Source organism: Corvus kubaryi, unplaced genomic scaffold (genome assembly GCF_017639235.1).
Source record: "Corvus kubaryi isolate FWS band 111438036 unplaced genomic scaffold, C.kubaryi_AGA036_p1.0 split1-131, whole genome shotgun sequence".
Taxonomy (NCBI): Eukaryota; Metazoa; Chordata; class Aves; order Passeriformes; family Corvidae; genus Corvus; species Corvus kubaryi.
The window spans coordinates 3,625,880-3,640,916 of record NW_024582073.1 but is presented as its reverse complement, the minus strand read 5'-3'; the positions used below and the strand labels follow the sequence as shown (position 1 = coordinate 3,640,916).

The 15,037-nt window shown below is 35.9% G+C and overlaps 1 protein-coding gene across 7 annotated transcripts in view; it reads right to left on the bottom strand.

The window, feature by feature from the left end:
• Positions 1 to 15,037, bottom strand: part of DLC1 (DLC1 Rho GTPase activating protein) — a 221,605-nt gene that overhangs the window by 117,408 nt on the left and 89,160 nt on the right. For 6 of the 7 annotated variants that reach the window (XM_042052884.1, XM_042052891.1, XM_042052886.1 and 3 more), the window contains one exon: positions 13,797 to 13,830. In XM_042052884.1, coding sequence (XP_041908818.1) covers positions 13,797 to 13,830 — 34 coding nt within the window. Of the gene's footprint in view, positions 1 to 13,796; positions 13,831 to 13,972; positions 14,024 to 15,037 lie in introns of those variants that run through there. The other variant, XM_042052888.1, reaches the window with a different exon arrangement.

Genomic DNA, 15,037 nt, shown 5'->3' with positions numbered 1-15,037 from the left:
GTCACTTGACTGAATCAGTGAAATCTGCTGCTTCTTATCAGTGAGATCTGCTGTTCAAAGGTCCATTAGGAATAAAAGCAAATTCCATCTTGACTCCTGCTGTGTGGGGACATTGGTAAGGCAATGCTTACTCAGTGTTCATAGGGTTGGGATGTTAAAAGGGGGCTGGTTTTCTACCAAATTAATGTGGAGCCTTGTCCCTGAGCTCCTTTATTCTCTGTCACACACATGTAAGGCTTTCTCAGGTTTCATCAATTTGTTGTTAGGTTGCTGATAGAGTGAGCATTCATGCAGATAACAATTTGCATGCAGGCTATAATTGTGGGTACAGCAACTTCCACTTACCCCTACTAATAACTCACCATGGTCTGGGAGTGATAGATGAGTAGGAAGTGCTAAGCATGGCTCAGCATGGTTCTGCCCATTCCACAGGTTTGTCTCAGAGGAGGGGGAGTGTTGGAGCAGCAATCTCTCATATTAGAAGCTGCTCTACAGGGGCCATAAACTGGGACAGTTGCAAATGCCTGCCAGTGCACTGTCAATCCCACCTTTCTCTACAGTTATGCCAGGGATTATCTTGCCCTGACATTCAGGGAAGCAGCTGAAAGCCAGTTGTGCCCCACTTTCCAGGCACTTGTAACAGAGCAGAAGTATAGGTAATTTTCTGGCTCACTGTTGTTTCTTTTTTTTCCCCTCCTGAACTAGAACTGTTGCATGATAGGTAAACAATGAAAAGGCAAAAGTGCAGTCATCAGATCAACTTGTCTGTAAATGAAAAAAATAATTTCCAAAATCCCCTTTGCAGTAAAAGTTCAAATATAAAAACCTTGAAGACAGTTTGTCTGAAGGAGGGAATGTGGAGAGACGAGGTAGGTGAAAGCAGAGGTTCAAATTCTCATTTGAGAATCTCACTGAGGTGTCTTTTCCATGAAGGGCAATACAAGAGGTATTGCCCTTCCCAAGCGTTATCTGGGAAGCAACAAGATAAAGATCTTTCCACCGAGAGGATGATTTGCTCATAAATTCCTATTTGAATCCTCTAAGCAAGGTCTAAGCCTGGAGAAGTCTGTGGTAGACAAAGGATATCAGAATGAATTAATCAGTTTGACCTTTTTGATCAAGACCACTCAATGACCGTAAGTGTGAATCTCCTACCACTGCTGCTTTCAAACACTTCCTGGCACTTCTTGTCTTCCAAGCCTCATGGGTTTTTCTAGAAAACTACCAGATGACATGGACCAAAACTAGAGCAGGAAGCAATATAACTAGAGAACTGGGATAACTCTATGCCAATACTCAAGTCCTTGTCTTGTTTAATTTACTTTTTCAGATGCTGCTGTGTGACTGTGTTGTTGAAACAGGTGCCCTTTAAACCTTGGCAACTGACCGCTGGATGTGTGCACTCTGAATTTCTTTTTATTTAGCCCATACTTTCTTCTGACAATACATATGAAACAAACCATTGTGACTCAGCCCACAGCTCCTTCAAGAGAGAATAATCCCAGTTTTGGAAGCACTTTGGTTGTGCCACTTTGTTTCTGTCATCATTATATTTCTAAATTTATCTCCTGGATTTCTAAATAGAGAGGCAAAGAGCACTTGTAAGCAGTTGTGCAGCACTATATAGGAAACAACCAGAAGGGAATATAGGAGCCAATTATTTTCTGGTTGTCTGCACTGTGGGCCAATAATTAATTCAGATTGCAAGCAGTGCTGCTTGTGAATTGTTCATGGCAAATGGGGGATTTTGGTGCTGGAATGAGTTTAAACTTGCTTCTATTTGCTAAAAACAGCTAGAAGTCTACCATAAAAACACATTTACTTCTCTGTTATCTTTGACAATTACAATTCTTGACTTCACTTCAACCTACTAAAGTAATTGTCCATACTGCAGCATGCTACAAAGACACACTGTCCTTTTTTTTTTTTAAGTTGCTTTATTTTTGAGGACTTACTTTGCTTTGCTTAAGGAAAAAGCAACGTAAATAACGTATATCAGGAAATGAAATGATCACTGTATCTTTAGGTGTATTAGAATGCACTTAAGAAAATAAGGGAGAGATTTAAGTTAGAGTCATGGGAACTGGTGAACAAAGCACCAAAAAGCATGAAACCCCAACACAGATGCAGCAAAGATTTTCCAGATGTGGAATTTTTTTCTATGGATCAGTACAGTTAGCTTAACCTACTTAAGCTATAATGATTATTTTGAGGAAAAAAAAGTGTGGCTCATTTCTTATCTCTTAGTCTTTTAATATAAATAAATGCAATTTACTTTGCTGAAGATTTTTATCTAGATTTGCTTTATGAAAAGACGTCTGTTTCTTATTCCTCTTAGTTTGTCTAATGTGGCATACATTGCCTCTCCGGAAATGCCTTTGAAACATACTGCAAAAGTTAATAGATGTAGCAACTTCTTAGATTGGAAACTTTTTTGGTTAGTTTTCCAATGTCCATTTCCTCATTAAAGACAAAATTATGCCAAGTTTTGATTACAACTGTAAAATATATATCTATTTTTACAGTTTTTTATATGTTCTTTGGTTATGTTTGTGTTTTTATATTCTTATGTCATACACTCGTATTTTTTCTCTTTGTTATTTATTAAGCTGAAGAATTGCATTGACTTACTTTATTCTGATCATTGATTGGTTTTCTGCAAATTTTAAGATCCCTCTAACTTTTGATAGAATGTTTCCTAACATGCAGATGTCTTTTGCAGTTGCTGTATAAGTTACACAGGATTCTTAATTTAATGATGAGTAGTTGGTACTGTTTCCTGGGGGAAAACAAAAGAAACACCCATGCAATAAAAGTATATTCAGTGTACACATTAGGACTGAATATTCAGTATATTTTTACTACAAAATACTGTTTTTGACCCATTAAAATTGAACTCAACATTTAGACGATGTATTGCATTACTAATTTGGAATTCTAGGCAAGTTTTGACTTGGTATATAGAGGGTTACGATTTGTGTAAGTCCTACAAAAGGCATTGGTAAGAACTGTTTCAAATTTTACTGATGGAATTGTTATACTAATCAATTTCTCTGTTACTAGTCTGTCTAGACTTCTAAAGCTATGTACAACTTTAGCATCAGCAATCTACTGAGGTGAGGAGCTCCATAGCTCAGTTCTAGATTGCCTCCCCTGTTTGCTTTGAATCTGCCACCTCTATTTGATGTCCTCTCATTCTTTTACAAGAGGAGACAAGCAATTGCACATAAAAATCAAATGTTTATCAACAAAGATTGATCAAACATGGAAAGCTATTGTCCTGTGGGACAAAAAAAAGATGAGGTGCAAAAACTTTGGCTGTTGAAAGAAATGGCAGGTATTCAATCTGTGACTGAAAAAGCCAGTACCACTTACAAGCTAGGAGAAGAAAATCCTGCTCTAACTAGTTTGCCAGAGACAGTGTCTTCTCCATCATCCATTGTTATTGTCTGATCCTGCAACAGCTCATTGAATGGCTGCTAAAAGACATTTTTCCTAGAAATTCCAGGCTGGATTCATGGTTCAAAATACAGGGCTAGACTTAATTCCCAAGGGCAATCTGTATAAAAATCTGAGATCTTCTTCTAAAAGGAGGAAAGAAATTTTAGGACAACTATATAGTTTTCATTTTCCAGTCACAAATTCACTGACAATCATGAATTTATACCTGATAAAATTGATTAATTTGATACACATGCTAAAGTTTTGTATATCAGTTACAAATGTGCAGCAGAGCCTTGCACACAAAAAATGTTATTCCACTCACAGACTTAGTGTGAGCTATTCCACGAAACCAAAGCCTTGGCATTCTCTGAGCATTCTGGAGTTTCATCCCTGTTTCGAGAGACTCCCATGGTAACTACATAAGAAAAAATCTTTCTAGTGTATGGATGGGTTGTTCTGTAAACAGTATTCTGTGTCAATCAACTGATAGATAAATTCTTGACGAAAGTCTCAGTCTTTCTTTTTCTTCCTTGCAATGTGAAAACACATTCTGGGATGACATTGTAAATTAGACACCTGCCTAGAGGATGTTGTGGTTTATTTAATTCTTTTCCTTGCCTTTTAACAGATCTTTCAAATGCTCTTCTCTAATTTCAAGCCTGTATTTTGACATGTATTAAAATCCATGGTTCTTCTTTGCCTTTCAATTCTGCTCATAGGCAGTTACTGAGACATGATATACCTGGCTAACCCTCTGGAACTGGTTACCAAATATTTCCTCTTCTTTTAGGCCAAAGTACAGCAGCAGGTGCAATTCAATCCACAATAGACTTGGATTTAAATTAATGAGCTACCAATTGAATTAAGAGAATATTCACAGAGGAAATTTCAGAGAAATCATTTTAGACTGGGATTTAGCAAATTTCTATTTCCAAGCTGTGTCCAAATTCATGTTACTAGAATTATTACCTGCAGGAATAACTCCTTGCAGATTTATAGTTTAGAGATCATTTGGCAGTTTTGTCCATCAATAAACTTTTTTTTCAGTGATTTCTTTATTTGTAATACTCATATTACAAATAAATGCAACTAAGAAACCATTTCAAGTAGTTAACCAATTCTTTCCTAAAATGTTATGAAGGAGAAATTCAATAATAGTCAAAATTAACACAGAGGTAGATTGACAGAGGCATGTGACTGACTTTGCATATAAGAATTGCACACTGGTGCATTTTAAAGACCATTTGCATCTACCACATTATAGAGAATCAGCATTTGATTTGATTGCCATTTCCTGATATGTGCAAAAGCAATTTAATTTTACAAGAGTATTTGCAGAGAAGATTTGAGAAAATGGTTAAACTTGATGACTGGATACCACAAGCTATTTAAAATCTTCAGGATAATGAAAAACACTTTTTGTCAGTGTAGTTGGTATCTTTCAGATTATAGACAATAAAAGCTCTAGTTGCTCAGGCTGAACACACTATTTATTTGTGGCAGAAGCCACAATTCTCTCAAACATCACTTGCTATAGCAGGAGACATTCAGAGCACAGGTCAAAATTTCCCACTAGGAAAAAAAAAACCATTCTGAGCAACCTGTGACACTGCAGTTACATCCAGCCCTATCACTGTCCTGCCAAGGATGGTTCTGTATCAGGAGGACATTTTGCCTCCAGGTGTGCCTAATCCAAAGTGGGCTTTTGGGTGTCTCTCACCTGAGTTTTCAGCATGGCCTTAGAAAAATGTAAACAATCATGTCTTCTCATCAAACATAAAAGACCTCTCTCTTTTCCCTAAGAATTCTTGAATAGCAACTTTTTACTCTAGTAAAGTGAGCATGCGAGTACCTCAAGTGCATAAGCAACAAAAAACATGTTCCAGTGATTTGGGACTGAAATAATTTTCCAAAACCACAGAAGGGTTTCTGTTTTAACAGATGAAAAAAGAGAAGTTATCTTCACACTTTTTTAAGTACTCTAAGCTCTTCATATTAAATTTGGTTTAAAATTGTTCAGGCTCTTCTTGGTTCATCTTCAACAACTCTGAAACCACTTAGTAGTTCAAGTCCTATTTTCAAATATGAACACAGGACCATAATGTAGTACAGATGTTTTGAATGTTGTCTAGGAACCCAAAGAAGTAAAGAAGGGCATCTTAATTTTTTCAGAAAAAAATCATCATGATTTTGTGCCATGTGCAGACTTTACCGCCCAGAAGTAAACTTGGCTGGGCTTTGGTGCACAATTAGCTGGTGTCACAGAGAGCTTGTTTTTCATCTTCAGGTACCTAAATAACTATTAAAATGTAGTCAAAAGTTAATTTTAAAATTTGGCTGCAGGCACCTCAGCTTTGCAGATGCTGCCTCTATTCTGGACACTGAAAAAGAAAGACCACCACCTAATTTCCAAATCATCACTGCTTTGGAAACCACAACCTGATGACTGCATGTCAGTATCAATTAGGACCAAGTGAGCTAATTTCTATTTCATTTGAATCAGCACATGTCTTTGCCATGAACTCAACCTGAACGAAATTAGCCTAGAAATAACTTGATTAATTGGTTATCACCATTCTCTGTTACTCTTATTATAGCCAAAAAAGGAGAGGAAGAACAACTTGATCATGTTTGCTTTGATTTAAAAGCAATTTTTCTCAAGGACTACCTCTTTTAGAATGTTTCTGATGTCCAGTTCAAAAGGGGACCACCGTGTGGCCTGGGTAATATGAATGCTACTGAGTCACTGTGTAACTGATACTTAACTTTATGCTGAGAAGCCACTTGATTAAAATTAATTATATGACACTAGCCAGAATATACTGAGTACCAGTTTACAGTCTGTTTGGTGGTCTAAAATCTGAACATATTATAATTACTTTTAATGTAATACTAAATTGAATTGTCTGAAAGTAAAAAATTCTTGGGTCTCCTGCTGTATTTTCTGTTTTGACAACAAAGAGCACAATTTTCACAATGTTTTTGTTCATAAGTTGGGATTTTACAGTCTCTAAGGGTGGATAAATAAATGATAATAAACTGGCTGGAGAGTAACTCTATGGAAAAGGCCCTGGGGTGCTGGCAGACAGTGAGCTGCGCATGAGCCAACAGCGTGCCCTGGCAGGAAACTGAGGTGGCAGCAGCCTGGGATGTATCAATAAAAGCAAGGCCTGTAGATAGAGGGAAGGGATTATCCCTCTCTGTGCAGTGCTTGTGAGACCACATCTGCAACAGTGAGTCCAGTTTCAGGATCCTCCCAACACACAAAAGACATTGATAAAAGGGAAAAAGTGCAGGGGATGGCCACCAAGCGGGTCAGGGTCTGGATCACTTGGCCTGTGAGCTGAGGCTGCAGGACTTGTTCAGCCTGCAAAGATGGCTTTTGGGGTCCTACCAGCAGCTCCCCAGGACTTCACAGTAGGGAAACAAGCTGATGGAGCTGGGCTCTTTATATTGTGCATGTGAGGATGAAAAGAGAAGAGACAAGAGGCATAAGCTGAAACCAGGAAGGACCAAGCTGGACATCCGGAAAAGTGTCTCCTCCATGGAGACAGTACTGCAGCAGAACACTTAACTACAGAGATTGCACAGGCTCTGTTCTTGGAAATTTTCAAGACTAGACTGGAAAAAGACTTGAGCAACCTTGTCTGAACTCAGGGCTGGCCTGCTTGAACAGAAGGTTGGAGAAAGAATCTCCAAAGTTCTCCTTGAAGAGAGTTATTCTTTGTTTAACTCTACGTCACTAATAGGTCATGAAGTCTGTTATATGTTCTTACATTTATCAATCTGTGATGAAATATTATTAATGTCAAATATCTTTAAAATAATTCAATGTTAATGCTTGGGGCTTTGTATAATCACTTAATTTCTATGATAAAAACAACTTGCCTTAAATAGGAAAGTACAGGCCTTAAAAAGACATTGGATTGAAAGACTTAGCATGATAGCTGGCAGCAGCAATCACTCAGCTGGTATTATATAAAGTTTTATTCCTATCAGGGAAATAGCTTGATTTGAATAAGGTAATTTTATTACTTAAGAAAAGACATTAAACCATCAGAAAATCAAAACTTGATTGCTCATCACAGGAATATAAGGCACTTAGGCACAGCTTGTCTCCTCTAAAATGAAAAATTACATTTGAACGTTTGTCAAAGAAATATTTAAAGTTGTTTCCAAAATTAACAAAATCATCAAAGAGTCTAGAAAGATATTATAGTTAAAAAAACCCTAATGTGTATGATAAAGTATATGTATGTATAATACAATGTAAAAATAATGGCCTATCCTTGTTATTAGCCTGAAATAATTCAGTTAAGCTTCTTTATTTAAGCTTTTAAAGATGCAAATAAATGAGATTATATTAAAGATATGAAGAAAATTAAATGCCTTTGAAGTAACAATGGCATATTTTGATTCAACAAGCTCTTCTAAAAAATGTAAAAGCAGGTCCATACTGATGACCCATACTTTCTCCACAAATCAGGTGGAGAAAGAAAGCAGAAGCTGGTTAAGGAATTTGATGCAAAACAGGTTGTGCTAGTTCCCAGATACTGCAGATGTACTTAATCATTATTATTTTTATAATGGAAGTTGTTTTAGCCTTCCACAAAACACCTGTTTTTCTGTCCAGGCTGGTACCTGAACTTTTGTGTCCTTCTCCAAGGGTACACAGCCTTCTTACCACTGGCTTTCCTCAGAGCACATTCACACTACCTGACCCTACCCTTCACTCTTTAAGACTAACAAAAGTAATATACTAGAGGTGACCATGAAGAGTTTTAGGCATCATCCTGCTTCTAGTGCATTTAGCATGGTTTAAAGGGGATTTTCATAGGAAAGCTGCTGCCGTAGGGCCTACTGTTTCCTCCAAAACTCAAAGAAAGTGGCAACAGCACCTTTGGCTTCACACAGTGCTATGTGGATTTTAAAGTTTATATGTTTATGTCCATGTGCATACAGTGAATATGATGTGACTTTTAAAAATGAAGTAATTTATTCAGAAGAACAACTACACAAGTGTGTGGTTAATAAGCCACTAAAAATCAAATACCAAAAATCCTGACATCAGCTATTTTACTGCATTTAGAAAAAAAATAAAGAAAACTAAACAACTAAAAATGATTAGGAATCTTATAATGAAAGGTCAGCTTTTGGTATCTATTGGCATCATCATATTTTCTAGTAATGAAATAAATAGCAGCCGAATAAAAATATATCTATTAGCATCTATTAGTGTTTGGCAGCCATCCATGCATTTTTTGGCAGAGCTTCTATAACTGTTTTCCAGTATGACAGATTGAAGTGTGAGTGCTCACCTGACATTGTTATTTAGAAAGCAAACACCAAATTTTATAACTGTTGCAATATTGACAATAAAAGAAGGATTACCTAACTAGAAACTGGTACTTCATACTAAGGTCTCACAAAAACTCTAGTAAGACTATTCTAATAAAACCAGATAAAACACTTGCTAAATGGAACAATTAGTAATTCATTTTGCCTGGTTTATTCTACAATACTGGCAAGAGTAAGTAAGTAAGGCATCCAAAAAGCTAGTAACTGTGCCAATTACCTTGTATTTCTCTCCAGGTTATGCAGAAACTGATATCCTGTAGCCAGTCAAACTGAATTTTTTAATGTTTGCTATGGGTTCAAAGCAACTTATATATGGATGAGCCCTTAATGACTTTATGAAAACAGCATCTAGTGAACACTGCTCACAGAAAGAATTGATTTCTCTGGATCTAGAATATATTTGTAAAATCTAGTGAAGATTTTATTGTTTTTCCCTTTTGATTAGAGCTGCAGTTAAATTAGATTAAATAAAAAGACCTCCACCTAATGTGCCAAGCAGCTGGTTTTTTATGTGCCTTGTTACATGATAGTGTACCTGTCACTACTGGATTTTCCAGGTCCTCCTGCTGTGAGTTCTCACAGACAGCCCGACCCACCTTGTCATCACTCCATCACCTCCTGTTCTGCTGCTCATCTCACCATGGGAGCTGAGCACCAAGTGTCCTCTGCTGCCTGACACGGACAATTAGAGTCTGTGAGAGGAAAAACCCTGCCATTAAGGTCCCTTTAATCCTCCGTGTATTTGCCTTCCTTCTGAATCAAAAGACAACCAGGAAAATTAACACCAAAGAACAATACTTTATTAAATAGTGACTTTACCAGAAATCTGGGTTAGATGCAGGACAAAAAAAAAAAAGGCTTGTTCACTGCTAGGCCCATACTGTAATACTAACACTGGGGACATTTCAAACACTGTATGCTGGCCAGAGATCCACTGAGGCTGCTATTTTTTACTGTGCTTCATGTTTTATCCTCTTGTTGGCTTGCTGATCAACAAAACACAGATGTGAAATGGGCTATCAAATCTCTTCTCCTACATATCAAGGTCTGACACTTTTATTTGTGCTGAAGTAGATCTCTCTAACCTACTAGTTGGAGAGAATACTGAGATTTACCCAAAGAGGTTGTGCACTTTCTCCACAATATATTTTTAAAGCACAAGGGAATATTTTGGTAGAATCATGAAAACTCAAAAAGCATGTTCAATTGCTCTCACTTTAAATAACTTTTTTTACTTTTACTTTTAGAGCAGCAGCTATTCTAAATGTATACTCAACAAAAAATTACCACAGGGCAGTTGTTTTATGCACAGGAAAAAAATTATTTATTATAATGCTGAACATTATGGACCAATGGTGTTAATATTTATTTAAAATTTGTTTAGGGCTAGACTAAACCTTCTGTCCTGTTTATTGACAGCACATAGTTTCATCACCTCAAGAGAAGCCAGCTGTTCTTGTCTGTGACCAGATGTGGATATTTACTCTACCTTTCCCACTGGCTCTGTTGTAGCAATGTTTCTAAGTCACAGAGTTCACTATTCCGTGCAAATATTTGAGGATAAATTGGGAAAACATGAAGCAGGTACACAAAGAGACTTAGGCAATAATTCTAATACTGGCTTAAAGTCATTTCACGTTTGTTTTGAGAATACTGCTCCAGAAACGGAGTTAGCCTTGAATTAGGAAGCTCACAGTGGATTCATTGTACGGAATATTGGCATCTGTGTCAGGAGCCATCTTGAATCTACAGTTAGTGGAGAGTTAACCAATACCATTCATGAAGTCTCATATGTGATTCATGTTAGTAAAACAGATGCTGATATACAGCCACGTGAACCAAAGGTTCAGATGCTGACTATTTAATATAAATGGAGTCAACACTACAAACCCTGACACAGACACCTCCATTATTGACAGGTATGATAAATTCTCCATCCTTCAAATTTCTTCATAGTTTTTGGGCAGAATTTGAGAATATAAATCACTACAGTCAGCAAGGTGAGTAAAGGTATGCAAATACATAATTTACTCAAAAGAAAAACAGATGAATCTGAAAATACAGTGTTTTGAATCTGGTTTCTGGCTTGCATTCTTAAGGTAGGTGCCAACATTACTAGCCCTGAGTCATCTCTTGGCTTGAGCCATCATTTTCTCTGACTGTGAATACTGCTTGATCATAACTTCTGCCTCAAAATGTTGTTTTGAAAGAGTTATTTTTTTCAACATTGCCAGAAATGTCAACAATATTGAGACTTCTTAAAAATGCATTACTCAGAAATAGCTGATGCCACAGTATATCATTTACAATGCCCTAATTCACACAAGTGGAAGCAATTGTGTGCATGTCTAGGCATGACCAATGTTCTGCTCAATATACTGATCATTTATAGATTTTTGCCAAAGGCACTTTGCAATTGCATGTTTTACTGCGTTTTCCACTATTAAAAAAATAAATTTGTTATGCAACTCTTGAGTTATTAATTGACAAAAGCAGCAATGTTTTCAGATGTTTGGCTTTGCTCCAAATCTAAAAATGGTATGAGTGTTTATTTTATTTTCAATAAGTATTCATTTTACGGAGTTTGCATTTGATGTCAAAATTTACTGCATGTTGGAAAATATATAAAATCGAAAAAAATATTTAATTTCAAGGATTAAAAAATGCTATAAACACAATCAGTAATGTGTGAACTTCTAAGCTGCTTAGGCAGCTTAGTCCATTTAAGGATCTAAATGTATGGTTGCCTATAGGAAAAGCATTTGAAAATATCAAAGTATCTGGAGTCTACAGAATAGAAGGTCTTGTAAAAACAGTTTTTTTATTATATATATAAAATTTCTAAACCAGAAACACTGGAATAAAAGCCTTTCTACTTTATTTTATTTCTTACTCCAGTCCCAGAGGTAACCAAATAGTAGTAAGTAGAAAAGAGGGGCATACCAGAGAATATTAGTTCAAATTCTCAAAATGAGAAAAGTTGTTTCACTAGAAATTTTGAGTTCATTTCAATCTGATTGTAATACAATGCTATTCAATCTCTTTGCCTATGATGTTATTAGCTTTGCAGTAATAAAATAAGCAACGACTTCTTTGTGTTCTGTAATATTTTGTGACATATTTTAGTTCGCTTGTGAGTATAAAGTAGAAAGCTTTAGATTGTTGGTATTTCCAAATAAATATCAACACTAGTATTTCTTTTGTTCTCTTACAGCAGACATGCAAATATGTGATATTCTTTTTTGAAGGCTTTCACACCTTACGTATATCTTTGTCATTCATGACTATACGTAATGTCATTCTGGTGAAGTGACAGCAGCAATGATCAAACATCAGCAAGTTACATTGCAAAGCATGGGATCTGAACGTCTGATTCAAGGTCCAATTGCATTTAACTAGAATAACACTTACTGCCCCTGGACCCAAGTGACTAGGCCTGACTTTAATAATCATCTCCCTCATGAATGCTTAATATTGCAAAATAACCCATCATAGCCTCAGGAACTCCTGAGCTGTAGAGTTAAAGAAATGCCCAAACTGATTAAAAGGCAACCACATATTCATTCTCAGTCTAGCTTGTGCTCATGTGCATGGAAATGTCAGCAAACTGATTTCCTGCAGAATGAAGTTCCACTTAATATTTGTAATATTAAATGTAATACTGTCCACAGAAAAACATAGCACAAAAGTCTGACCAGAAAGAAGGAAAAGAGAGAGAAATTCATATACATATGTACAGGTTATAAAGTGTGTGTCAAAAATACATTTATTTTATATGATTACCAACACTGACATTATAGGTAATTTTCACACCAAAGAAGTAAGCATAGATCTTCTAGTTTTATTTGAAATTAGCTTCAAATGGTAAGGCCAGTTATAATCAGTTTGCATATTTTGACATAATTTAGAAGATGTGACCAAATATGAACTGCCTCAGAAAAAGAAACACCGAATAATGCTGCCTGTGAAATCTATAAAGAAAAATCTTATTAAATAAGGGTCACAGTTTGGGAATTATTTCTGAACTTCAATAGCTAAAGTAGCAACATCCTGAGCAGACAGCTCCATAGCTTTTACGGTACTGACTCTTACTGTAGATTTTCTATCAAACAGTTTTTTTAACCTATTCCTCTCCTTTAATAAGCAAAAGAAAAGAAACAGTCTGAACCAGGTTAATACAAGAAAACATCACCAACAAAAATCAGACATAAATCTGAGTGCCAGGTGGAACTTGGGTATTTTGAAGTATTTTTCAAGCTATATTCAAAGTACGGTAGCAAACTATCAATTAGAATTGAAGACAAGCAACTGACAGAGATTCTTGAGAGCTATAGCGCTGAGAGGAGTGTTCTCTAGTGTTTTTCACAAGAATACATCCATTTGACAGTGTCTAGCAGGCCATCAGTAATAGATTTCACATCCCAACACCAAAGCACATTCAGTGTTCAGACGGCACGTATAACAGAAAACATCAGAAAAACAATTTTTCAATATTCTAGAAGTATTTAGCCAAAACAAATGTTACTATCTCCAGTGGAATACTCCAGGTAACTGAAATTTCTTGCCATATTTAACGACAGACAGTAAAGGTTACACCAAGTCAAAAGGCAAATTCCACTGACTTGAGAAAGCCCATTTGCACCCATGTTTGTTGATTGAGACATCAAATAAATCATAACAGATGTTAACACCAAATAACAAGTTAGTAACTACAGGAATACTGATATGTAAGGAGCAACTGCAATTCAACTTTGTAGGACAGTTTCAAACACCCTTATTTATATGACACGGAAAACTGGACTGCTTTTTAGGAAGAGAAATTACCCTATTCAGGAAACAACAAATAGCCTTTACGCAGACATTGGTCCGATCTGTAATCCTATACATTTGAAAGCCCACAGCTGAAGCCTGTCTTTTATCACTTAGTTAAGTAACAGGGTATTCCAAAAACAAATACAACAAGGAAATGAGAAAACGAGTAAATATTTACTCACCAGCCTTCTCCTTCTCTGAAATAACTGGCATAGCCTGAAAGAAAACAAAGAAGATACCACTATTAAAAAATGTTAGGGAATATTCAGGGAATACCAGTAATATTAGGGAAACACTATGAAATCTTGGGGTAAATTGTGTGAGTGTCTAGAAGGTCTGGAAAAAACTGGCTTCTCACCGTGTCAAGCACTCTGGAGAGAAACATACACTTCCCATTTGAGTGTCTTATAATCTATTGTGAAACTAATTACCGTTAGAAAGAACCAGGAAGGAGAGAAGGGAGGAGATGGTGTTAATAAGATACTCCTATGATCACATTTTGAAATAATCATCCTAGAACACATGATCACAAAATTCCTCTGGGAAATTACTTAATAGTTTTGAGGGAGGAAGACAAAATCTGTGTGGCTGAAGATTAGACTGAAATGCCAAATCTTTATTCTGCAGGCTCAAATACATGTTGTTCTATAATAGACCAGTTTCTTACTTTTTATATAAATTTTCAGAGACAAGTAATAGAATTGTTTTCATATTGGCTATAATTGTTTCTGGGCTTGGAAAATTGCATGAGACATCTCTTTTTTTTGCAATAGATGTAGAATTTTTTTCATATTATCCTTTTCTTTCAGACTAATATAGAAGAACTTTCTGAGAGTATTTTCCCTAGAAAAAATGCAGTTATAGATTGAATTAACAGTAAAGTGAAATTTATATAGCAAACACATAAAAAGAATTTTAAAATGTGCTCATAGCATAAAGGCAAGAAAGTCTAGATGATAAATCTGATTGTGTATGCAATGTATGCAGAACTGCCACATGAGCTAAGGTATCAATTTTACATCCTTTTCACTTATGTTAGTCTAGTCTTTATTCAGCAGATTTTCCTGCTGCAGATTCAAAGTAAAAGAAAAACGGGAGAGATGAACAGAAATAACAAAACAACCAACTTCAGACTTGCTATAGAATTTCTCAAAACAGACTTTGAAAATTTAATTTCAGGATTTGATTTGTCCTGCTATATACAGTAGTGTTTCATAGCATTTTCTGCATAAAAGTTCAACAAAATTTCAACTAGAACATGTCTTAGATGATAGGCATTAATATATGCCTTTGTGATTCTTTCTTTTTCACCTGTACTCTTGCTGGCTAAATGTGTGTTGTTTGATTTTGACATTCAAAAATATTATACAATCAGATCAGACTAATATTATTCAAACCAACAATAGCCTTTTGCTGGAAAAGC